The following is a 27497-nucleotide window of genomic DNA, read 5'->3' as shown; positions in this document are numbered from 1 at the left end:
CTAATAATGAAAAGAGAGAACACAAGAACTTTTTACAAACATCAATTAATGGACATAGGTACTAAGCTTCAATACCTACTATGATCACAAAATGAGAGAGAAGCAGATATACGTGCTTACTATATATACTCTTGCGAATATTCCTTATGCTCTTGTGAAAGGCATCAAATCTTAGTTTAAACCAGAATCTAAATTCAATTAGCAATTTGTCAGAGGAGAAAGGAGCATGGACACTGCACTGTAAGTATGCAATCAGCAAGTCTACACTGGGGAAAACTCTACAGGTCAAAAGTCCTGAGTTCTTCACAAATAAATTGTAAGAAGTGAAAGGAATGGATGGAAAAAAAAACAACTTAAAAGACATATCAAAGTATTTAAAAATGGATAAAATTATTGTATCTAGGAAAGCACATTTGGATTAAAACAAAAGCAACTATAAAAATCCAAGGAAGCAATTATTGAAAAGTATATTATTTACTCACAGGAGAGAGCAGGTTGTGTTTGGATAGGGAACATGGAAGGACCTTCTTGAGTGGCTGGTGAAATTGTATTTTTTGACCTTAATAGTGGCTGTAAAATGTTCATTTTATAATAATTTTTTGAGCCATATCTTGCTTTGATTGGTTTTCTATATTTATGGTTGTTTATATAATGATTTTTAAAAATAGTCATTAAATAATCTTTTTTGAGTTCTTATTATATATCAGCCTTTATTTGATGTTGGCAAGGCAAACATTAACACATTTCATACAGCGGGGACAATTACATTAGATTGTGTTAAGAATGGGGCGAGCACAGGAGATACTTTGGGAGCACATGAGAAGGACACCTGATCCATCTATGGGGGTCCAAGCAGGCTTTTTCCAAACCGTGAGTCTAGGCTGAAGTCTGAAGTATGCATGGGTATTAGCTTGGTGGAGAGCTGGGGGAGAAGCAGAGGAACACCCCTGGAAGGAGTGGAAATAACATTTGGGACAAGATAGATATGAGAGAGAAAAATAGTGATTTTGTGGAACTGAAGGAAATTCAGTCTTCATGAAAAGTAACATGAAAAGTAAAATGCGAGGAAGAGGTGTTGGGAGAGGAACAGGGGCAAGATCCTGAATTGCCTTTTAATTCATATTAAGATGTTAATTTTGTATAGAGGAAACTATTCTATGTTTTAAACGGACGTGACCTCAGATTTGCATTTTAGAAAGACTATTCTCCCTACATTACAGAGCATGGCATGGATGCCAGTTGGTAGCAGTGGTGATGTTGGTGAGAAATACTGGAAGCAGGGAGGCTGACTAGCTAGAAAGGCTGTTGCCTTAGTACAGGTGAAAGATGACACTTGATTGAAGGATACCCAAGCTGTGGGGATGGATAGAAGTGTACAGATCAAGAGGCATTTATGGGACAGAAATTACAGAACTTGGTCATTGCCTGGGTATAGGGAATGAAGGAGAGGAAGGAGTCAAAGGCAATTTTATGTTTCAGTCATTGAATTAAAGTTAATGTCATTTCCTGAGAGAGTAGCACACAGACCATGAATTCAAGAAGGAATTTTGGTAGATAATGGGGCATATTGAATTTGCTGTACTTATGAGAAATCTAATTGGAGATATATACTAGTCATTGAGATATAAGTGTCTGACACACAGAGGAAAGAGTTGGGCTAGTGGAACAGATTTCAGAATGCCACGTGGATGATGATTAAAGTAATGTAAATGGATGCAATAAACCAGAGAGACTATAAACAGTGAGAAAAATAAATGCCCGTGACAGAATTCTAAGGAACTCTAACATCTCTGTAATTGACAGAGAAAGAATCACCCACACAGGAGTCTGAGAAGGATAGGAGAAAAACCATTATACTCTGGTGTCACAGAAACCAAGGGAAAAGAATGTTGCAATAAGGGGTGCTTGACATTGTCAACTAAAGTCGGGAAAGATATAGTCTGAGAGATGGACATTGGATTTAGCAAAATAATTTCAATATCTCAGACCATAGCCACACCAAAAGCCATATTCATTTAAATGCATTTACTTCAAGAGTTTTGGAAAATGAGTGCATTTGCTATTGTGTTGATAAGATGCTTCTCTGTCACCAGAGAATAACAGAGCATTTTATTTAACCTGACACTGACATTATTCTAAGGTTTATTTGTTTTTTAGATGGAATAATCCAAACATAGGTAAACTCCAGCACCCACCACCTGTTTTTATATATGAAGTTCTACTGGACTATAGCTAGGCCTATTAGTTTATAGCCATGCCCATTTGTTCAGTTATCCGCAGCTGCTTTTCCACTCTATTGGAAAATTTACATAACAACAAAAAATGCATGGCTTGCAAGTTGAAAATATTTACTACCTGGCCCTTTCTAGAAAAAGTTTGCTGACGCCCGACCTCGAGTCTAGACTTCAGACTAAAGCAGTAACTTAGAAATCCTGACTTGCACAGTAACTCTTAATTTTTTGTATCTATATGATCTACACGTTTAAACAAAAGGAACCCTTCTGGGGTTGATTTGGAAAGCACAATTTCAAAAGGAAAATGTTCACAGCCATCCTGAGCAAAACATAACAGAACATGACCACATCCCTTTTGTGCTTGGGTCAACTGATGGCAGCAAGATCTGGAACCATCTACATCTTCCTGAAGACACGATGTTGTAAGTCCACCGCAGGCTCTTGAATATGTGTGCTGCAGACCACAGAACACTTACCTCAGTTTACTGCTGCAATGGTGGCAACGGAAGCAGGACTTATGAAAACTCTGCTTGTCTGCTGTTAGGCACTCCATTGGGTAAACTGTCTTTTGACAAAGTATACATATTTCTTTGTCTTGGAGTAGCAGTTTCTAAAAATAAAAATGTACAAAAGCTCATTTAGTGTTCTTTTCAGTCACACTGTAGAAACAAAACAAACATCAGCTACATATTAACTGGTCATGCAGTTCAAGTAGAAAGCTCTAAGAATCTTGTGCTGACCTTCCTTTTCTGGATATAAGCTGTCCTACCAACAGGTCTGAGACTCTGGTACAATCAACCTTACTCTAGTGTCTCTACTAGTTTATACATTGTATAAGTTGACTTTTATTGTTTAAGGAAACATATATAAGTAAAATATGTTTGTTAACTTTAATACGTTAAAAAGAATGTATAGTAAACTCAGCCTGGGGAGTCCACTAATCATTCTAGCTAGATAACTAAACTTTCCATGTATATAAAGATTTACACCTAACTTGGTCCAAAGCTTTTATTGTTTAAAGCATTCTGGAGAGATTTTTCTAAAATATGCACATGTCTTCTCAGCTAAGGACATTGTGTTTGTTTAAATATTTTCTGGATGACTTAGTGTTGACTCTATGACACCAATTCTTAACTTGAATCCAAAGAGACTCCTGATTACATTGAAGTGTTCAGGGCCTTTTGTCCTCAGTCTAAATGGCTTTGGATTTCAGGTCTTTCTGGATTTGCATGTCTGCATGTTATAGTCCCCCTATCTCTTCCCTTGCTTTAAAGTACCTATATTTACATGCTGCTGTCAGGTGAATGCTAGCTCCTATGACTAATAGTAGTTGTACTACTAACCAGTGTTTGCACAGTGGTTCAGAATTCACCTCAGTATTGTTTGGATTCTCACAATGATCCAGTGAGAATAACTAAGCTTTCATATTAGTTATACATAAAAGCATACAAGCTCAAGGTTTTTTATACAAATAAATATATATACTTATTTGTGCTTCGAGGCTCAATTTAAGCTATTGAGAGATCACTTTTGTTTATTTGGCTCTAGTAGGAGAAATATTTCTATATTTAACATCAGGGTGATTTTTCGTTTGTTTGTTTTGTGGGGTTTTTTTTGGTTTTTTTTTTTTTTTATTTTCTATATATTTGTAGCTATTGTAACAGAAACTGAGCATTTGAAATTAATTAGACAACTTTGCTTAATTATGCCAGAAGCAAGCACATTAAGAAATCATATTAACCCAAGAAACTAGACACATATGTTGCAAATATGATAGAGGCATTGTTAGTAGTTTCAGCAGTTTTATTTTTAGGCTTGCTATTTCTTTCAATCTGTCTAAAAGAATGGATTAGGCTAATGATACACATTAATTATGTCAAATCCTTTTATTGTGAAGCCTCATTAATTGTAAAATGTAAGGAAATATAAATAAATGAGCTGTTCGTTGATGTACTAAGTTCATGTTTTAAATCTCCCTCCTTCCAAATACAATCAAATTTTTAAAATGTTTATCTGCGAATGAGGTGAACTGAGCTATCATTCAAGATTTAAGAAAGGTGAAAAAAATCAGTAATAGAAAAAAATCAGTAGCATTAAAGAAAGCTAACTCCACTCAACTCAATAACAATAATTAAATACACAAAGGGTCTAATTCCATACCTACACTTTTGTCAGAGACACCAATCAATAAAAATCCTTAAAGCACATATCATGAGTGTAAATTATTTCTTGGATTATTACCAGGTTTTTATTGAGTTCAACCGCAACCACCACTTCAGTCTGGCAGTGAAAAATGTGTCAATAGTAGGTCAAGGGATATTATCTAATATTGTCTTAAACAAGCAGATGAAATAATAACTTTTAATAAGTAATATTAATAATGTGCTATAGGTGTACAATTATTAATAAATATATAGTTGCGTATAATCATTAATACTGTCATCATAACAATTATTTTATCTGCTGCTTTACCCAAAGCCTTATTTACCTTGACAAATACTGTAATCTATATATGTAATAGTATTTGTTATTCTCACAGTGCAGGTGAATCACATTATATGCTTTTGTAAAGGGAAAGTGGTAAAAGCAAGCATTGTAAACATAAGGACATCGGCAACCAGGGAAAGCTGTTAGTCTTAGGTTATATTGTTTAGTTACTTCCACGCACTCTTTTAACTGCATCCTAGCTATGGAACACATGCCTTTAAATGGGTTAATCTCCCTTCACATTTTGCGAGCTTAGTTACCACGTATAAATGCAGATTCCTCTTGGAAGGCAGTTCTCATCTCAGCTGCAGAAGAATCTGAGGTTCCACCTCCCAGGCTCCCAAAAACTCTTTCACTCTCCTGCCACGTCTTTTGAAAATTCCTCCTGAGCTCTTTAGGTGAATCCGAAATATCTAAAATATGGCCAGCGATGACATCTTCATAGGTCGGTGGGGCATGCTTGAACTCAAAGCCAGATCTGCCAGCTTCTGAGTTACGTGAAGACACCGTCATCTTCGACCCAACAATTTGATTCTCAAATGCATCCAAGCCTGAGAAATGTTCGCTTAGAGACCTTGTTTCAGAGCGTACACTGGGCTGCTTAACAAGAATGTGTTCTTGCAACTCTTTAGGACAATTGCAAGAAAAGCCTGTAAAACTAGTGTTTTCTAAAGATGTTAATCCAAATCCCTCCTTGCAAAACGCATGACTTTCTTGTTTTCTATTATGGTTTGCATCTCCATTTGCATACACTCTTGTGTTTGACGTGGCTTCAAAAACTGGGCCATCTTCAAATTCCCTGAACCATCTGTTTATTTCATTGTCATGGTCATTCACGAAATTCTCAGCCATTTGAACAGTTCGGTTGGCTGCTTCGTATCTCTGCGTGTGCTCTGACAGGCGAGGCCCTTCCACTTGGCGGATGATTTCCACTGAGTCAAAACTTTCCGTATCCGGCACTAAGTGCTTGGTAGAATTCACCCCCTCTTTGTGAACGTAAGTCGCCCTTTTCTCTACTTTCCTAACTTCCTCTTGAGCTTCCATGGATTCTCTGAAGGAACCACTATCAACATGATTTACATTTATAGGTATTGTGATTGTAGGGGGAGAGTCCGTACCACGAGTTTCTATTTTAATTTGACGCCGAAGGGTTGCAGGAGACGTGATGATCTCAGATCTCTTCTCCACAATCGGAACCGGGCTACCTGGTGAACATGGAATGGCCCCTCTGGATAACTTTGCAGTGGTGTCTTTGAGTTTGACAAGTTGTTCAGAGCGACTCCTGGGTGGAGAAGGGGAAGTATTTGCTCTGTGAATTCTAGATGTTTGTGACACAGGCCTTGGTGATGGTTCAGCAAAACTGTCCTTTTTAGGGGTCTGAGAAAACTCATCCTTAGTAGAGGTTTCTGTTCGTCGAGCGGTAGACTCGATTGTTATAAAAGTTGGTGATGGTGAGCGTGTTTTTAAGGAGGGAGGAGAAACCTTCCTATTATCTAATTTAATTTCCTGATGGGTTTTCACATTATTATGAGTAGTTGCTTCGTGCTGAGTTGCTTCTTGGTGGTGCTGTGTTTTTTCTGTGATGGTATTTTCTTTCTGTTCAGTGTGTTTATTACAGCTGACATCGACATTAGATACTTTAGATAACGCTTCATTAAGACCAGTAGGTTTATTTCTCTGCTTTCCTGCTTTGGAGGATATCATGGCTGTTTGAATTATATTTTCACAGGACTCGAGCATATCCTCTGCTTGAGTTTTAATATGCATTATTTCTTCTTTAATTTTTTCTATGTTATTCTCCATAACAATGCGAACTCCATAGTCTCTTTTTTCTTCACTCAGTAGCCATATCGGAATAATATTTAACAGTGTCTGAAGTGTTTGAAGGCCATTTTTATCTGGCTCTGCTTCAAACTGTTTTACTCTAGACAAAATTTGTTGTAGTTCTTCACGTTTTCTCAAAAACTCCAATATATTTATAGCACACTTTCCATTATCCTTCTGAGATTCTTTCACAGAGGAAAATAAAGATTTGTTCTGTGTAATCTCTTGCTTTGAATCTTTAGTATTAGAAAAGATTTGTTTCTGTTGTATGCCCTTGACTCCAAGACATTTTTCTTCCTGAAGATTATTATATGGCTGCGGCAATTTTTTCTGTTCCTCTTGACTTTCAGAAGTCTGTATGTGTGTTTGCTGAAAATCCTCAGTCTGTGAGTCAAGATGTGTATCAGTACCCTTTTGCTTCACTACCTTCTGTTCTGATTTATTCAAATGTCCTTGTTTTCTTTCAACTATTAGTCTCTCTTCTTTTGAATGAATCATTGGTGCGCCCTCAATTGTTTCTTCCGTTCCTGGAAGTTTTCCACTCTCAGATTCTCTAAATTCTCTCTGCTTCTCATTAACTCCATTGAGCTTACTTTCATGGCTTTTCCCTGCAGGTTCTACAGGCAATCTTAGTGTTACTCTTTTCTCTTTCTTAGGTACTTGGTAACATTTTTCAGGTACAGATTGCTTATCACTATATTCAGTGCGTGCTTCAGTTTTCTTGGATTCCTGGTACTGTTGTTTGGTGATGGTTTGAACATGAACTTCAGATTGCTTTTTATGGCTTTCGTAGCTGTGATCTGTTTCATTTAATTCATGATCTAGAGTTGGAATCTTGACGGTTCTAACTTTGACACTTGGGGAAACTGGTTTGCTTTGGGGCAAGTGCAACTGCTCCAGACACTTCTGCTGTGTTTGTTGTGTACTACATTCTTGGCGACTCTGCTTCATTTCGCAAGCTGATTTAGATTGTATCATGTTCCTTGAGCTCTGTAAAATTTCATTTTTCGTAGTATCTTTGTCTTCTGAGGCTGCTAGAACATGTTGGAGCCTCTTGGCAGCAAGTGTTACTGCTGGTGTTGTGGAAAGCTGGTTATCCATACATAGTCCTAGTGCCTGAGAATGATTTTGAGAGTCTGGGTTGGGTTGGGCTATGGTGACCCCTGAATCTATTCCAGGTTGGGGAACCCCTGCGTTTGTTTTTTGTAACAGCACTTCCTTTTCCAACTCTGATATATTTTGATTTTGGCATTCCTTTTTGACCATGTTATAGCAAGAACTCTGCTGTTTCTGTTTTTCAAGCTCTTCTCTTTGTTGTCTGTACCTTTCTTCAGCAATCATTAAAGGTGTCTTAAATTTTCTCACATAAGGTTTTGGACTTTGTTGTCCTGAGCCCACAGGAAATGAATGAGATTTTACGAGAGGTGTTTTTCCTTGTTTTTCCTTGGGTGTTGAAGTTTCTGGAACTGTCTGTGAGAGAGACCTCGTAGAGTCCATAGACACTTGTTTTCTTTCACCGGTACATTTTTTAGATATATTCTGCTTTGTCTCGGTGTGTTCACTGCTAGTTGCCACCATTACTCTTTTCTCATCCTTTGAGGGAGGAATTTCACATTCTATATCTGCCAGGGAATTCTCCAGTACAACTTTTGGGGAACCGTGATACATTTTATCTGCTATATGCTTAGGTAGTTTGGGTTTGGGTAGTGTGGGAGGTGGTACACGTGCTCTTGATTTTCCTGTTACGATTTTAGCCTGAGAATGAGTTTGTTGAGAGCTTGAGGCTTCTTCTTGGGAATATTGTACGAATGCTCCACTGTGCTTTTCTTGAACAGAGGAGGAAAGGAGATGTGCTGGTTTTAGAGATGGAGTTGGAGGAGGGGGAGGTGGGGGAAACATTGACAGACATTCTCTTTCAGATTTCTCATCTTCTGGTGGTGGAGGAAGAAGGAGGCCTGGGAAACTTTCAAATTCAGCCTTTATCTTTTCTGTGGACAGTGAGGGAGGAAACACATTCTTTTCGGGCAATATCATTAAAGGAGGTGGAGGAGGAAGAGGAAATTCTATTTCAGATGATGCATTGGAAGGTGGAGGAGAAGGTGGAGATGGAGGTGGAAGAGAGCAGTCGCTTTCTTTTACATTATTTTCAGGGTTCATGTTGATTGGATTAAAGGACATTTCCATTGCCTTTTTTAAGTCTGTGGAAGTATTTGTCTTCATTAGAAAGTCCTGGCTGTTCAAATAAACATCAGTCTTCTGCTTTCTGTTGGTTGCCTTAAATGTATTGTGGCCTTTTTGGGAGACTTTCACTTCTGTTATATTTGACATGTCTTGATCTACAGGCAAAGTCTGCCATACTGGTTGAGGGTTCACTTTCTTTTTCTTTATATCTTTATTAGAATATTGCATTTCTTGCTTTAACAAAGTTTGTTGCTGAAAGTCCCCTGAAACTTCACAAGTTTCTCCACCTGTCTTGTTGAGTGGACCCCGGGTTGGACTGGGCTTAGAGCTTTGTATTTCTGTTGATATTTCAGTGTTTTGGGTATTTTTTAAATTCTTCACAGGGAACGACTCAGTCTTTTGGTGTTCGTTCCTCAGTTTGCAAGTCTGAGTCCATTGCTTTCCAACTGTTTCATCAATAGATTGGGCAGAATTAAAAATAGCATCCTTCTTCTGTTCTCTCACTGTCTCTGATTCTTTTGTTTTTAGATTTTCCTTCACTGACATCGCCAAAGTCAATTGTCTGCTCATTTGTTCATCTCGAAGATGCTGCTGTGTTGTGGTATCAGTCAAGACACCCATCCTGTCCCCTGATTCCAACACATTTTTAATAGCTTTGTCGTGTGAGTTAGACAGTCTTCTAAGGCTTTTCTCAAGAGCATCATTGTTTTGTTCACGATTTATGACAATCTTTACGGTGCCTTTAGGGGCTTTTGGAAGATTAACCTCAGTTCTTTCTTCTATTAAATTCCCATGAGAAGATGTGCCTGTAGTTTGTTTGAGAGTGCCTGTTCCCCCTTGCCAACTGACTGCTGGCTCAAGTGGTCCTGGTCTTGGCTGCAGAACACTTTTTTTGTCCGTCTGGACAGCCACCTGATGAATCTCTGTTTTCTCCTGACCTTGTGAGGATCCGACCATCGCAGCTTGCACATGTTCTTTGATTACACCTCTTTTATCCACATCTTTGAAAGCTCTTTCTGCTTCTTTCAGATTCCTTAATGATGTTTCAAGGTCATCTCGGATAAGCTCCTTTTTCAAGATTTCTGTCCTTGTGTGTGCGGACTTTTCAAGGCATTCAATAGCTTTCTTAAAATCACCAGGGATGGCATTGGGCTGCTTAGTTTCTTTCCTTTGGTGGCTTGATTCCTTAAGGGACTTGAAAGTGGTCAGTGTGTCACCTTTTATAATTTCTTCTGTTTTAGCCAAAGTTTTCTGATTTGTGGCCTGGCTGAGGGAATTTAGGGTTGATTTCAAATCACCTTTTTTAATTTCTTCTTTGGGTGTCTTACAAGATGTACTCTGACGCTCTGTCATAAAAGCCTTAACTGTATTCTGCACATCTCCTGGGATGATGTCAGTTTCATTAACAGTATGTTCAACCCGAGACCGTCTTTTCTTTAGTAACAGTTTTGTGCCCTCTACGTCACCACCAATTATTTCTTCCTCTCTTTCTTGTGTCCTTTCTGTTAGTGTTTCCTCTGACTCTGTCTGGAGTTGTTTGAGATAATCCAAAGCTCCAGTTTCTATGCATGTGGTGAAAAACTGAACATTTCCTCTCTCAGAGGCATCGATTTTTGCCCTTTCCGATATTTTATTGTTTGATATGGAAGATAGCAGATTATGAATGGTACGTTTTACATCACCCCCTATTACTTCTTCACGCTCAATTGTGTCACCAGCATTTTCATGAAGAAGACAGTAGATGGTCATGTTAACATCTCCTCTTTCGTCCTCCTGAATTAAAATGCCTTTCTTTACAGATCTTTCCTCAGAGAACAGATTTTTTATTGCTTGTTTTACATCACCACTCACTATCTCTTCTTTTTCAGCATGAAATCCTCCTGATCTGTTTAATAGTTGAGTTTTGGTCAGATTAACATTTCCCTTTTCTTCTTCACTAACCCAAATCTCTCTTTTCGTACTGTCTCCTTTGGAAAGGAGGTTCACCATTATATTTCTGAGATCAGCCCTGATAATTTCTTCTTTCTGTATCTCAGGAGATGTTTGATTCATGAGCTTATATTTTGCCATTCGAACATCCCCAACTTCGTCAGCTTCAATGATGATTCCAGGAGCCTCTATAACTTTTTGAGAGTAGAGTTCTTCTAAGGTTTCTTTAATGCTCTTGCCAACAATTTCTACCTTTTCTATCCTATTTCCATTAAATTCGTGAAGGGGTGTAGTTTCAAAGAGCCAAGTAGTTGTCTTGACATCAGAAGGAGGGATTTCTTCCTTGGTGATCTTTGTGATGCTTTCATCTGCTTCCTTAATAGAATCCAAAGTTTGATTTTCAAAAAGCCATACTGCCTGCTTCACATCACCTTTCTGCATATCTTGCTGGGTGACTGTTTTGATACTTTCATATTCTGACCCTTCTCCTCTCAGCTCATCTATAGTGTGGGTTTCAAAGAGCCAAGTAGATGTTTTAACATTGCCTTTTTGTATTTCATGGACACTTACTGTTCTTCTATATGCATTTGCATCAAAATTTTCAGACTCAAAGAATTGTTTACTTGTCTTGACATCCCCACCTTGAATACTGTCTACAGTGGGCACAATATCACGTGATTCTCCTGAAATCCGATCCAGTGGCTGGGTTTCAAATCTGTATCTGACAGAACTGACATTTCCTTTCTGAATATCTTCTTGTGTGACTGATTTAATTACGTACACAGTCTCTGATTCATTAATTGAGTCTAATGGTTTTGTTTCAAAAAGCCACCTTGTCCCTCGAACATCTCCATGAATTACCTCTTCCTTTTTAACTGTTGTCACTTCATGATAATACCCTTCTCGGTCTTGAATTGCATAGAGTGGCTGGGATTCAAAGAGCATTCTGTAGGTTTTTACATCACCCTTTATTTCTTCTTCAGTAATTGGTTCTTTGGTGCTGACATAATCGGATTCTTCTTTAATCTCATCTAAAGAAAAAGTCTCAAAAATAAAGCACCCTTTTCTTACATCTCCACCTTGTATGTCTGTCACGGTCTTAACTAGTTCATCACCTTCTTGGCCTACTTTAATCGTATCAATTGGTTGGTTTTCGAAAAGCCACCTACAATTTAAAACATCACCTTTCTGAATATCTTCAGCCTTTAAGGTTTTGATCTTTTTTAAAACTTCCTCTGAACTGGAACTTATAGAATCTAAGGACTGATTTTCAAATCTATGGCGCATGCTGGAGACATCCCCAGCTTGGATATCCATTTGCACAGACTTGATTTCCTTTCCATCTTCTCCTTGTATGCTATCCAAATTTTCTGTCTCAAAAAGAAAACACGCTGTACGAACATCCCCACCTTGGATCTCCTCCTGTTTTACAGTTTGCAATTGGACTGCTTCTTCAGAGTCATCTTTTATGGTATCCAGTGGCTGAGTTTCAAAGAGCCTAGTACAGGCTTTGACATCTCCCTTATGAATTTCTTCACTGCTAGTCATTAATGAAACTTTTTCATAAAGAGACTCCATTGGCTGGGTTTCAAAAAGCCATCTACAGGTTTTGACATCCCCTTTAACAATGTCTGTAGCTTGCTCAGTGTTACTTTCTAATTCTTCCATATTACTAAAATATTTAATTGAATCAAGAGGTTGGGTTTCAAACAGCCATTTAGCAGATTTCACATTTCCAGACTGTATTTCTTGAGCAGATATCCCTCTGATTATCTGAAATTTATGAATGCTTTCATCAAACTGGTCAATAGGCCTTGTTTCAAAAAGCCACCTACAGCTTCTTACATCACCTCTTAGGATTTCTTCTTGCTGAACTGTCTTTACCTGATGATATTTTCCAAGGTGATCTTGAATGGCATATAGTGGTGTTGTTTCAAACAGTGATTTATTTAACTCTACAGCACCTCTTGTGATTCCTTCCACCTCTATTTTATGTGATGCATCAAATTTAATTAAATTGTTTGATTCAAAGATATGTGTGTAATTCCTTACATCTCCTCTGTCAACTTCTTCAAGTTTCACTGTTTGTATGTACTCTTTTTTATCTTCTCTGATCTCTTCCAGAGGTTGGGTTTCAAAAATCCATTTCTGGTGCCTAACATCCCCTCTTTCTTCTTCAGAGGCAGTAATTTTTTGAAGTTTTCCTACATCTGGGCTATTTTTTAAAGCTTCTATTGGAAGTGTTTCAAATAGATGCTTAGTAGTTTTTACATCTCCTCCTATTATCTCTTCAGATCTTAGAGAATCTACCTCAGGAACTTCTTTTAGACTGTCTAATGGTTGTGTTTCAAACATCCAACACTTTCTGGAGACATCTGCACCTATTATTGTTTCCATTTCAGTGATGACCTCTTCTAAATCTTCTTTGATTTTCTCCAAAGGTTGGGTTTCAAATAACCACTTTGCCCTACTCACCCCACCTTTGACATTTTCTTCCATGGATATTCCTCGGACAACTTTAATTTCTGTGATATCCTTGTTAATTGTGTCCAAGGGCTGTGTCTCAAACATCCAGCGTGCTGTTCTCACATCCCCCTTTTCAACATCTTCTCTGTGAACAGTTTTAATTTCTAGCATTTGACCTAAACCATCTCTGATAACATATAATGGCTGAGTTTCAAAACATTTTATACTTCGCTTAACATCCCCCTTAATTTCTCTGAGCTCAGACCTCAGTTGCAATAAATGAACCTCATCTAATGAATGAAGCTGTCCAATATGATCCAGATGTTGAGTTTCAAACATGTATCTCACAGTCTTGACATCCCCCCCAGTTATGTCCTTTATGGCAGTTACCACTGATTCTTCTTGACTCTGATGCATTTTATTCATTGAGTCTAATGGCTTTGTTTCAAACATCCACCGGGCTGTGCGGACATCTCCTCTGGCTAGCTCCGGAATTTTCTCAGCATTTTCTTCAGTGCCAGAAGAATGATCCCCCAGTGTATCTATGGGCTGAGTTTCAAACATCCATGTGGTATACTTCACATCACTACCAGCAATGATTTCTTGATCAGCAATGCCCTTGGAGAGGTTATCTTCCTCAGGAGAGCCATTGTTGATGGAATCTAGAGGCTGATTCTCAAAGATCCACCTCATAGATTGCACCTCCCCCTTCAGAATTTCATCCCATTCCATGTGTTCTCTTTCTGAGTTCTGAACTTTTTGAGAACTGTCATTTGTTTTTTCAAAAACATACCGGGCTTGTTGTACATCTGCTGAAACTGAGCTTCCTGGGTTCACTTGACTAGAAACTATCTCAGAAACCTCACTGATATACTCTTTTTCTAAGTTTTTTCTTAACTCAGGATGGATGTGTTTATATAAACGGTTTAATTCATACAAATTTCTTTGCTTGGAATATAATTCTTTGGGGACTGGTGGTATTCTAGGAGGGCTGGGGTATTCAGGGGACTGGGAAAATGCTGTTACATCTATTGGAGTTTGAAATATATCAGGCGGGGGAGGAGGAAATTCTTCTGTCTTTCCCGAAGGAGTGGCATGAGCTTGTGCCAGAGTTGAGGAAGTGGCACTGTGGTCACTACATCTTGTGGTTGATGTTTCCTTCCTCTGGCTGGTTGAAGTGCAAGAAGTGGATGAGGTACCCACAACTGACGATGGCTTTAAAATCTCTTCATATTCATTTTCAATCTTTAAGGGAGAGAAAATCAAATCTTATAAAGATGGGTGGCGTGGTAGAAACTTCCTAGGTACTGCCCTTCACCTGTCCACCTGCTATGACATCTCCATTGGTAACAACAGGCGATATACTCCACTTAGAGATCTATCCTTAGGAGCAATATTCAGTGTTTGTTACTATCTTTCATATAATCCATTGGCCCTTTTAGAGTTATATTCACTATTGAATACATCAGCGACTCAGCATTGTAACATTTACACATAATCTTGATTATTTTTCCTCCTTTACTTAATTTGCTATGCCAGTAATCTACAGGGAAACAATAAAAGTCTTAACATAATTTTGAGAGTTGTTTTGTTTACCTTGGAATTTTAAACAAAAAAAAATAAGTATCTGATACTTAAACTTGACTTTATTATTTTGTATAATTTAGTTATTAAACTTTGGAGCACATATACTTTTTTTCTTCCCCAATTTTTTCTAGTGAGAAAAGTTCTAACTCTCTCTACTGCATTTCCCATGTAGGGTAATAATATTCTTGTGGAATAGAATAAATATTCATTCAAGATACTTTTTGTTGTTGAACAACTACCTCAAAAATTCCATAATTTGAAAAATGTTATGCATTTAAGTCTGGTTTTACACTTAATATGTTTCTGTGTAGAGACATTGTCTTACCTTGATCTGCTTGGCTGGAATTGTCTCTTTGTCAGAATAAAGGACCTTTTCCTGGGCAGACTTTTCAAATTGTTCTCTTAAAACCTTAGTTGAAACCTTTGGAATTTCTTCATCCTCAGGTGTATCTATGACTAGAAACAGAAAAGAACACCAGGGATATTATGCAACTAATAAACATGATGTTTGAGAAGAAATTATAATGGCATGGGAAACTTAAAAGTTAAGTAAAAAGGATCAAGGTACAAATGCATACATATGGCACTATTTCATTATATAAGTTAGTATATGTCAAGAAATACAGGAAGAAAAATGGTGGTGATTATCTCTGGATGGGAAGTCATAAGTGATGAAACTGGTGTTTATTTTAATTGCAAATGTTTTCCGAATTTTCTACAAACATGTTTTACTTTTATGCTCAGGGAAAAGAATAATAAAAGTTATAAAACAAGAAAAGAACAGCAGAAGAACACAAAAGGAAGACTGACTTCCATAAGCAAAACCAAAATACAGATATAGTCAGGTCACATTTCAGTTACAATTAGCTTAGCTCTTTAGTAGAGCAAAACTCCTCATTCCCCTTTTATAGGCAAGACAAATTGTACCCATTTTATGCACACCTGCACAGATCTGCCTGTAGTCTAATCTCATATCTGAAGGTTGAAGAACTGGACTTAAAAGTGCTTAAATCTGTTATTAAATGTACTACAATATACATAACATTTCTGTTCTCAGGGAGCTTGATAAACATCAAGTTTTATTCTAGTTCCCTGAGGCGAAAGCAATTCAGAGGTGGTTGGCCTATCACCTTCTAGGTTTTCAGGATGAATACATCATAGGGTTGATGGGCAATGAACTAGGTTAGAAGCTTTTGCAGCTATCACCACAGGCAGAACCTCAGTATATATAGAAATACTACCCTGTTTCTTGGGACCGTAAGTCATAGTTACTAACTTTACTTAGTGAGAGGGGCTATGCTTTGGAATTCTTCCACTGAAACCCAGGCGTATGAATAGGAGAAAGGGATACTGAAGTCATATAACACTAGATTCTTACCTGTTTCTTGAACATATTGATGTAACTGAGAAGCTTGGTTTATCTCCTCAGTGTGTTTTTCAAAATGAGAGGCCTGTGTTTAAAAATAATTTTAAACAAGTAATTGTTTTTAAGAAGTCAATTATTTCAGCACATATATTCTTTATTTCACTGTGATTTTCATACAAGAATTCCATGCACACTGAGAGATGATAATTAAATTTCTATCACATATTTTAATGCAGGGCTCATGCTATCACAGAACATATATGAATTTACACTTAAAGTGCACTTATATTTTTAGAATGCTTGTTTTATTTTTCAAAGAATGTCAACTCCATAAAGGGGAGCGAGACACTGATATGTACTGCTATTAAATATATAAAGAACAAAGAAAGCAATTGCTTACAAAAGGATCAGAATTTCCACACAGTTCTGAAAACTCTTTGGAAAGTGTTGTTTTTTAAGTAATTACCATTTCTGTTCCAAGAACATCCATTTTGTGTGCTTTGGAAGCTTCTTGCTCATGTCTTTCCATTTCCTGGCTGCTTCTTGAAATGTTGACCTGGCTGCTATTGATTACCTCCTGAAAAGGAATGAATGAATGAATGAACAAACGAACGAACAATACCTTAAGAAAAGCCTAAATATTTTAACTTTTCTTATTAATGCAATTTTAGTGACAGAGGCTTCTGAAAAAAAAAAAAATAATTAAGGTTCCTCAGCATATTAGTTTCCTTGGCTGCCATAGTGAATTACCTCTCACTTAGTGGCTTAAAAGTACACAAATTTAATATCTTACTGTTCTATGTAGGTCAGAAGCCCTGGATGGGTCTTACTCAGTGTTGGCAGATGTCAGAAGGGACACACTCCTTTCTGCATCTCTAGGAGAGACTCCATCCCCTGGCCTTTTGCAGTTATAGAGGCTACCCATTTTCCTTGGTTTATGGCCTCCCACCTCTGTCAGGCTGAGAGTTTCTCACATTGCTATCTCTCTGATTCTCTTTGGTCTCCTCTTCTACATTTAAGGACCTTGTAATTACATTGGACCAATCTGGATAATACAGGATTATGTCCCTGTCAAAAGACCAAGTTATTAGCAGTCCTAATTTCATTTTCTTAATTATTTTTTGCCATATAATTTAACATCTTAACAAATTCTAGGGATTAGTACATAGATATCTTTGGGAGCCATTATTCTGCCTACTACCCTTAGTAAGCAATAAATGTTAACAATGCATCTTGTAGCCAATATGAGAAATATTAACCTCAAAAAGAAAATGCAAATCCTTGATGAAAAAGGAAACATATTTTGTTGCTTTTAAGTCAAATTTTCATGTTATAAGAAGACATTCCAGTCTTCAAGTTGGCCATCTAGTTTGATGATACAGCCAGTGTTCAATTGAAGAATGAAACCATTAGCTATAAGCAAAATAAACAGATCATATTATGCTTGTATGTATCTCTCTCTCTTCACACATAGGGATACTTTTGATTTTGGTTAAGTTAGCATGGATGACCCAAGCTGAATTGGAACCGTGACTTCTATTTATTTTATTGATCCAGCCCTACTGTTACTACAGAATGTGATCTGACACAAGTATATGATTGATTGATTGACTGATTGATTGTTTGATTGATTGATTGATTGATTGATACACTGAGGCTGTTGGCATACTGCTAAAAATCTTAACATCAAATAATAGGGTATAGACAGATGACTCTCCAAAAACACATGTATTTGATCTCGTTTGAAGTTGGGAGTTTACTTTTATCTTGATATCTACATAACTAATAGATACTGTTTTTGAGATCGGATTTTTAAAAAAATTTACCTTAGTAGAGAATAATGAAGTGAGCAAAAGTGCATTATTACTATTAGTCAAATAGGAACACTAAAGTTTTGTTTATTTTTTTACATGGGGTTAAATAGTTTTAAGCTTTCAAATTCTAATGCTTTAAACCAAGAGTAAGTTTAAAATTAATTCATGAGATCTTGTTTTTTGTGTTTTTTTTTGGCTTGTAGTGTGTGTCTCCCTCTCCCCTCCCCTACAAGGGTACTTGGTATAAGAGTTTAAGTTCTGATTAACCAAGCATCAGTCAGACGTTTATTTAGAGACGTGTACCTTGTCTCCCCGAAAATAAGACCTAGCCAGACCATCAGCTCTAATGCGACTTTTGGAGCAAAAATTAATATAAGATTCGGTCTTACATTATATGATTAGATAAGACCTGGTTTTATATTATAGTAAAATAAGACTAGGTTTTATATTAATTTTTGCTCCAAAAGACACATTAGAGCTAATGGTCTGGCTATGTCTTATTTTCGTGGCAACACAGTGGTATTATCTAATTTGTTACACTTTTCTTGGAAGGAGAATTAAGAGAAAAAGTTGATACCCTCCCACAAGTTCTATAGGGAATTGAAGGCAGAATGTAGGTTCACACTTTAAAATGTAGATTATATTTCACTGGATGTGTTAAGTAACTACTTGTAGATGGGAGGAGTTCTTTCACAGTGTATATGTATACCAAATCATCATGATATACATTTTAAATATCTTAAAATTTTGTCAGTTATACCTCAATTAAGCTGAAAAAAAAGTAGATTATAACTCATTAAATGGAAGACCACAGTAATGTTTTTCCCAAGCAGAATGGTTTTCTAGCCCAAGTTAATTATTCACATATATCACATGATATTTAACAACATGCTTGACACACAGTTTGTGCTAAAGAAAAGTTTACTTAGTGAATAAATGACTAAAATAGCAAACTCCCGTTAATAAATTAATTTAATTCAACCTTCTGTATGTCAGAGAACGTCCTAGGAAATGGGGATAGAACAATGAACAAAACATGGACTTTACTTTCTCAAGAGGAAGTATAGAAAATAAATAAACCGTATTCTTTGCTTTAAATTCAAAGGATCATGATTCCATATAATAAGAATCTTCACATAACAAGTTTTACTTAAGGATACCAATAATATCAGACTGGAGGGAACAATAACAATCACAGAAGACTGTGGATAGAATAAATTCATGGGCATAAATATCAACTCTTTGCATGACAACTGTTTACAAGTGTGACAAGTCTTTCCACCTATAGGGAATAGAATAATGAGACTATTCTATGGCTTCCTTATACTACACTGAGCAATAGGAAGTACTGATTAAATGATAGTGGAAGAGCAAAGGAGACAGAACCTGACCAGATTCTTACTGAAGGGCAATGATCTTATTGATCATTACTACAGAATCATATTTATACCTAGAGCCCCTGTGATAAGCTGTGGTCCAGAGACATGCTTACTTGGCCCGCTTAATGTTTCCAAAGTTTTGAATTAATCAACGAACATATACAAAAATCAAGATTTCTATCTACCTTTGAAAACTTTGAAGATCTGGAAAACACTGGATTCACATTCCAACATGGCAGTGGCTTGCTGGAACAAAGTAGCAACTGCCCTTTTTAGTTGGAGTATGTGATTTTCAAGTAATCACCATTTCTGTCCCTCACTCAATTTAACACCAAGTTGACATTTTTAAAAAACCTGCCTGCAACCCATAGAATCTTTCGTTTCTGATACTTGTTGCTAATAATCAGAGTGAAATAAAAAGTTAGCGATGTTACTCTGTGTGTTGAGAAAGACAAATGCAAAATATTTATAGTAGAAAAAGAGTAAATAAATGTATTTTTGATACATTTTAAAAATTATCATTTTCTGGAGCAAAAACACTTGATACTTAATATGTATCTACTTGAGTAAAAACAATCCATGTCTATCATCTCTAAGTATATTTTCTTGTAAGAGATGACACAACATAAGCAGCACAAAGGTATATAAATTTAGTTTAGAATTACAAATTTCTACTTCAGCACTTATGTGCTATTACTAAATAGAACTGTAATTGCTACACTAGTTTGGCATGTTAGTTTCAATGCATCAATATTACTGCCCCCTGGTTAGTGTAATGTATATAATGCCTGTTAAAATATCCCAAGGTTTTGTTTCCATCATTTACCTTTTCATATTTTACAACGAATTTAGTTTAGATTTTAAATCTGATTGTTATTATTCCCGGTTGCTGATGTTTATAGTGTGTATGATTAGGTAAAAGATGGATCAGCAGAATACTCAGGAAAAAATGAAATTACACAAATAAAATGTAACAAAGAATTCTGGCAATAACACCATATATCAATTCACACAGAACAATTCATAAAATCGGTTCCCTAAAATTAAATTTAGATAAAGCTGCAAGAGACAAAGTACAGTGTTTTTCACAGGTGGATTAACCAGGAGTCAGAAATTGTGGATTAGTCCTAATTTCTCCTCCACTAGGTATGTCATAATCTTGGGTAAGTCATTAAATCACAGTTAAACTTGGTTTGTTCATCCATTCATCCTTTAAAAGAAAGAAAAACAGATGATACATGTGCTCTAATTTTGGAATCTAAAGGAGAAAATGTGGCACAATTGTAAAATAATGTCATGATGTTTGCTCACACCAATGTGAAGTCAGCTTATATATTAGCCAAGCTTATTACGAAAATCCATTCTTGATATACACTTCTCCGGAGGAGATTTCTACAGAAGAGGAAGAGTTCACATTCTGACTACTAAACTTGTCATTGTTACTATCATTATAGGAAAAGACATTGTATATTTATATCAACAAAATGCAAACTCATTCTAGCATGAGTAAGGAAAGAAAAGGACAGACTTTTTTTTATGGTGACTCACTATTGTTGTCACTGTTAGAAGTATAGCCCATAGGAAACAAGGTGATGAAAGACTGGCAGAATACTAAATGATAACTGCCTCGGTAGAGTGGAAAAAACAGTTCATGCTCAATGCCAGTAATTAAACAATTTTACCCATCACTAATCTCATTTTTAATAAAACTAGAGTTATGGTGTATTAATGTTATTTGCATCTTTGTCAGGCAGAAACAATACCAAAAATGTGCTACTTATGTTAACAAAAATGTCAATGGATTCAAGGTTTGTAAGAATATTTAGTTCTTTCCTTTAAGTGATGAGCATAAAAATTAGTGGTTGATATATTGTGTTTTTCTAGATTTGGATACTTTCAAATTCAAACATGTTTTCTTTTGCCCTGAGTTATCTCTCTTTATTTTTTAAAAATATACTTTAAAAATTTACAGCACGAAATTTGACATCCCTCATATTTGAGTTTCGAGTTAAGGCTTTTCCACAGTCACATATATATTTTGGAAGTCCTGGCTCAAAAATTATTTTCCCTTTGAAAACTTTCCCAACTTTTCTAGATAGAGTTGCTAATTCCTTCTTCTCCTTCCTCTCCTTCCTCTTCTTCCTCTTCTTCCTCTTCTTCCTCTTCTTCCTCTTCTTCTTCTTCTTCTTGTTTAAATTTTATTCCTGTATTGTCAGTACACACCTCTATTATCTACCTATCACATTTCAAAGTCATTACTTGATAATATGAAACTCTCCTTTAACTGAACCCATGGATCCTCAAATCCCAATATTTAACTTCTATGCCACTCAAAGCATCAAGCTGTGAACACACGGGCAAATAGTCACTTTTTTTTTTTCTAGGAGTGTAAAAATTTTGATTTTTATAAAAATCTAGCTTAAAAAAGAGTGATTTTAAATATTTTCCACATACTCCTAGGATTTTTTTTGTTAGGGTTTTTTTTTTTTTTTTGGTGGTATTTCAGCTAACAATCTTTGGATCTGAAAATTTCATAATTAGTAGGTAGAGTTTCTGAAGGTAATGCACATAACAATAACATGTGAATCACTTTACAAAGTGCACTCAGAAAGAGGCCTCCTGATAACACTACAAGGACTCAGAATATCTGTGAAAGAATATGGGCAGTGCTTGATGCTGTAAAGAGTAGCTGGCATCACCAGAGGGAGGAGAAACCTGTACCGAGAAACCAAAATACACACAAAGGCAGCAAACACAGACATACAGGTAAAGAACCATTCAAAATAGGAAAACATAGTTTCAAATAAACTTTTTATAAAAAAGATCTTCATTGTGCTAAACAAATTAGTTTGTATACTCTTTTTAGTGAATTATTATTCACTGTGTTGATAAATCTGACATCTGACTTGTTGTCAAGCATCATGTGGAAACAGCAGTAAAATACATTGGGCAGAATTACTATGACATTAAAAAATTAAGTTGAGATGATGACAATGAAAAACACTACTTTATCCTTATTTTTAATTTATACAAATGGGAAAAGTAACACTGAGAAAGAAGAGTCAAGGCAATTTCTGGTTATTCAATTCTTTGTGTAACTCATTGTATTCAGAAGTCAAGCCTCCAGCTTTATTTACTTGGGTCAGTTGTAGTCCTGCCTAAAACTGAGTGTGTACTAGTTGGATCCAAGAAACCAACAACGAGGAACATTAACGAAAACAACAAAAAAATTAAAGCAGTGACTTTTTCCTTTGAAATCACTGCATCCCTAAACATGAGTGATATATAGTTTCACCTATGCATTTATTCACCCAATAGCTATTGAGCACCAACTATCTCCATAATATTAGGCTAGACTTTTGTTGTTTTAATACCGTATTTCCCCCAAAAAAAGACCTAGCCGGACCATCAGCTTTAATGCGTCTTTTGGAGAAAAATTAATATAAGACCCGGTCTTATTTTAATATAATATAATACCAGGTATAATGTAATGTAATGCAATATAATATAATATAATATCATATCATATCATATCATATCATATCATATCATATCATATCATATAATACTGGGTATAATATAATATAAGACCGGGTCTTATATAACATAATATAATATAATATAATATAATATAATATAATATAATATAATATAATACAATATAGTATAATACAATATAATATCAGGTATAATATAATATAATAATATAATATAAAATAATGCCGGGTCTAATATAATATAATATAATATAATATAATATAATATAATATAATACCAGGTCTTGTATTAATTTTTGCTCCAAAAGACGCATTAGAGTTGATGGTCTGGCTGGGTCTCAATTTCGGGAAACACAGTAAAAGTTTCTATAGTTAAATCTCTATTTATCTATCTATCTATCTACCTGTCAATCATCTATTTATCTATTTCTATATCTGCACAATATATTGAAAATATATACATATATATTTAATCGAATAAAAAGCTCAGTTAGCTGGAAATTCTTTTGAGATAAGATCCATAATACATATACATGCATGATTTATGCATGTCTACTGCATAATTCTTTGAGTGAAGTGTTATTCAATTAATTTCAACTTTTTCTTGACTTAAAACAATTATACTTTGGCCATATTTAGCTATAAAAAGCAAAATCTATCATTTCAAAAATACTTAATTTAGAAGTAGATATATTTGACTTCAAAAAAAGAGGTTTCTCAATAAGCATTGCCAGCTTTAACTCCTGGAATTCTGACTGTCCTCTTCTTTCCAAAAAATACTATTTATAGAGCCATATACCAATGTCCCAAAATGCTGAAGATTCATACAAAGATCATATAAAGGATGCACTCTTAAGTGGGCCATCAAACATATTAGTTATATAAAAAATATTTATTTGACAAACTAAAAAAGCAGGATACATAAAAACATTCAATTTGCAGTAAAGGATGCCTTCCAGAAGTTTTATATAGATGTATGTTTTATATATATTACATATATTATATTATATATTTTATATATTATATATATTATGTATATAATTGTATATATATATATAATATACATAATATATATAATATATTATGTATATAATTATTATATATATTATATATTATATATAATAATTATATATAATATATATTATATATATTTCAATATATATATAGACATAAAGCCTCTTAAAATCAAAGAGACACTAGGATATAAATAAATATAAAAGTACAAGAAAAAAGGCTAAAATTTAGAGTCTCTAGGAGCAGTGAAATTGCAAAGAAAAGCTTGCAAAATGAATCAAAACATTCTAAAGAAAAAAACAGAGGTAACATGTACCTTTCGTTAATTAATGCAAACCAAAATAGACAAACGGAATTATTATACCTCTTAATTAATTCCCCTCCCTCACCAATATTCAACTCATGAGTTATAAGCCCTGCCAATTCCATCTTTAATTATTTCTTGAGTTAAAGCCCTCTTTACTCTAGAACTTCTGACCCATTTAAGTCCGCGTTTGTTTAATCTGGTATTTCGGTAGCTTCCTAACATGTATTCTTATAATCTTGACACCCTGTATATCAATCCTATACAGTCATAAAAAATCTTTCTTAAATGCATATCTATTTATATTACTTCCCTGTGAAAGTTTTTGCAATGGTTTTTGATTGACTTAGAATAAAGTAAAAATTCTTTAACATAGCATATAATGTCCTCTATTATCTGGCCTTTGCCTACAGCTCCAGCTCCATGCCTCAATTATGCCTCACTAGATTCACAAATATATCATGATATTTTACCTTTTGCATAAGTTGTTTCTTTTGCCTATAATGCAATTCTATATTCATGAAAAATTATTTCAAGTCTCAGCTGAAGTATTCTTTGCCCTCAGGTGTCCTCCTTCATAATCCTTTATTGAGAGTAGAGTTTATCACAACCTCCTTGTTTCTCCAAAAATCTCATTTATATTTTATATCATAGAATCTATCACATTGCAGTTGCAATTATTTGTTGTATGTCTGTCTCTCTTATAGAATGAACTCCTTGAGGGAAAAATATACTCGTCATTGAATCTTTTGTACTTGGCATATTGTGGATGCTTAATGACTATCAGCTGAATAAAAAAATAAATAAAAAAATTAAGGCACAGACTCTGGAGTCAACCTCCCTGGTTAGGATCACATTTGCTCACTTTCTTTGGAAGTTACTTGGACCTTCCACGTGTCCATTTCTTGTACAAAAAAAGTAATAATGATAGTACTGTATCAGAAGGTTATTGTGAAGAGGAAGTATGTTAATATATGTGAAAAACTGGTTCTCAAGTGTTACATCACTAGCTTTACTTAACAAATATTCACTGCACACTTACTTTGTGTCAGCTATTTTCCCAGTAACTCAGGATATATACCCTGTTTCCCTGAAAATAAAACCTAGCCGGAAAATCAGCTCTAATGCATCTTTTGGAGCAAAAATTAATATAAGACCCAGTATTATGTTATATATTATTATATTATATTATATTATATTATATTATATTATATTATATTATATTATATTATATTATATTATATTATATTATATTATATTTATATTATATGACCCAGTCTTATGTTATAGTAAAATAAAACCAGTTCTTATATTAATTTTTGCTCCAAAAAACGCATTAGAGCAAATTGTCTGGCTAGGTCTTATTTTCGGAGAAGCATGGCATTAAACAAGGAAAAAAAAAGAATAAGATTGAACGTAAGTAGATTATCTGGCTATATCACTGAATTTTACCATTAATTTTTCATTATGGAATTAAGCCCAGAAACTGAAAAAGAAGCACGTTGCAATACATACAGGTTTTTTTTTTTTCTTTTCCCCAACAGAGAAGTAGTGAATTTAACTGGGGATGGGGAAGGTATTATTCAGTGAGAGATAAGCAAAAAAGGTGCCTGTGCATAATATGACTCTTCCAAATCATTTTAGTCCCTAGGACATGGAAATAGTCTATGGAGACAAGACCAGAAAGTGGCTTTGTGATCACCTATCCAGTTTTTCTATGGTTCATTTTTCATGAACTGATACATAATGAACAGTCAGTTCACAGTGATTTAATCTACTATTTCAATTTCAAGCGTCAGCATCGGACTGATTTAAACAGGAAAGGTAATTTGTTAAAGAGACATTGGTTGGCCAGGGTTGGCCATTGTGGACACAGATAACATAATGGTGGTTACCAGAGGGAGAGCGAGATTGGGGGAGGGTGAAGAGAGCAAAGAGGGTCAAATATATGGTGATGGAAGGACAGTGGACTTTGGGTGGTGTGCACACAATGGAATATACAGATAATGTATTATAAAATTGTATACCTTAAGCTTAAGTAACCAATGTTACCTCAATAAATTTAACTTAAAAAATAAAATGGAGACAAGAAAGGAGAGCCATTACCCTCAAGTAGTATGCTGAAGTATGCTGAAGAAATGCACAATTCTGAAATGCTTTCAAAGAATCCAAAAATTAATAATAACATGCAGTAATTTTTATTGTGTATTAATTCTTTTAAAAAATCACTGGGTCTTTCATCATAACATTCTTTTCACTATTGTATCAGGTAACTACACATTTGTATCTTTTAGGGTGGGTGAGTCAGTGAAACATTTTTCTAGCAACATAATATTAGTCATCAAGTGCAAAGATTCAACAAATAGAAAAATCAACATCAGAAGTTAGAGGGGGTCTCAAAATTGAAAAAGGTTCTTACAAAAAAAGGACAAAAAATTATTTGCTTTAAGTAGATGCTTAAACAGTTTCATTTTACATAGAAATATAGGTACCAAATACAGAGCTCATGATCATTTTATTTAACTAATTTAACCTACATTTTGTGTGAAATGATATTGTCTGCTCACCAATATTTTTTATAGGAGGAAATTAACATGTTTGCATTTGATTCTGATATAGAAAAAGTATGTCTGTATGTGTCTACAATTCTCTCATCCATATATTTTCACACTCCGTCCTTCCCACAAATCATTCCTTTTCTTTTTCTATTTTCTGAACCCAGACTTGATAGTGCACTTTCTCATTACCATAATCCCTTCTGTTGTAATGAAAGCTTAGAAAAAATAAGGACTGGAACGAAAGGAGTTGAGGGACAAAAGGAAAACTCCTTTTCTGATCCTTCAAAAGTAAAAACAACAAAGAACATTTGATTTGGGGGGACCTTGGCTGATATTTTCAGAAGAGTAGTACAAATGCTTACTGGCAAAAAACAAACAAACAAAAAACCAACCAAACAAACAAACAAACAAAAAACCCAGGCTAAAGTAGACTTCATTGAAATCCCCCAAATTTCCCCCAAATGTTTCTCAACACTGTACAATATGATGAACTGTAGCATTTGATGATTGCCATTTGTCCTCTGAAGAAAATAAATTAATTTCAAATGCCATAGCAGGATGATATCTTTAGAAGGCTCTGGTATTTACCCAAAGATAAGGAAGGTCAATTGAGTCCTGGCTCCCTCTCTTGGTAACAATGTAGTGGCTGGTCTATAATGTGGTCTGTCCATATAATGTTAGAAATGAAGTAGACTCTACTGGTCCCTACAGTGATGAACAATACTTGCTCTTCACCATGCCTGCATAGGTCACTCAGGACAGAGAGGGATAAAGAACAAGCACAAGAAAAGGCTGATAGAAGATATAATCTTACTCCATGTTCTGTGATGTTGAGATTTGCATAGAAGCTGGAAAAA

The 27497-nt window shown here is 35.2% G+C and overlaps 1 protein-coding gene across 3 annotated transcripts in view; it reads right to left on the bottom strand.

The window, feature by feature from the left end:
* Positions 1 to 27497, bottom strand: part of XIRP2 (xin actin binding repeat containing 2) — a 269362-nt gene that overhangs the window by 4996 nt on the left and 236869 nt on the right. For 2 of the 3 annotated variants that reach the window (XM_074337389.2, XM_019727352.3), the window contains 5 exons: positions 16541 to 16651; positions 16087 to 16159; positions 15034 to 15164; positions 4982 to 14366; positions 2711 to 2844 (listed from right to left, as the gene is read on the bottom strand). In XM_074337389.2, the coding sequence (XP_074193490.2) occupies positions 2750 to 2844; positions 4982 to 14366; positions 15034 to 15164; positions 16087 to 16159; positions 16541 to 16651 (9795 nt within the window). In that variant the 3' untranslated portion in view covers positions 2711 to 2749. The remainder of the gene's footprint in view (positions 1 to 2710; positions 2845 to 4981; positions 14367 to 15033; positions 15165 to 16086; positions 16160 to 16540; positions 16652 to 27497) is intronic. The other variant, XM_088794698.1, reaches the window with a different exon arrangement.

Source organism: Rhinolophus sinicus, chromosome 17, assembly GCF_057876585.1.
Source record: "Rhinolophus sinicus isolate RSI-liver-muscle chromosome 17, RSI-T2T, whole genome shotgun sequence".
NCBI classification, from domain to species: Eukaryota; Metazoa; Chordata; class Mammalia; order Chiroptera; family Rhinolophidae; genus Rhinolophus; species Rhinolophus sinicus.
The sequence above is the reverse complement of the archived record's forward strand: the minus strand, read 5'-3'. Positions and strand labels throughout refer to the sequence as shown.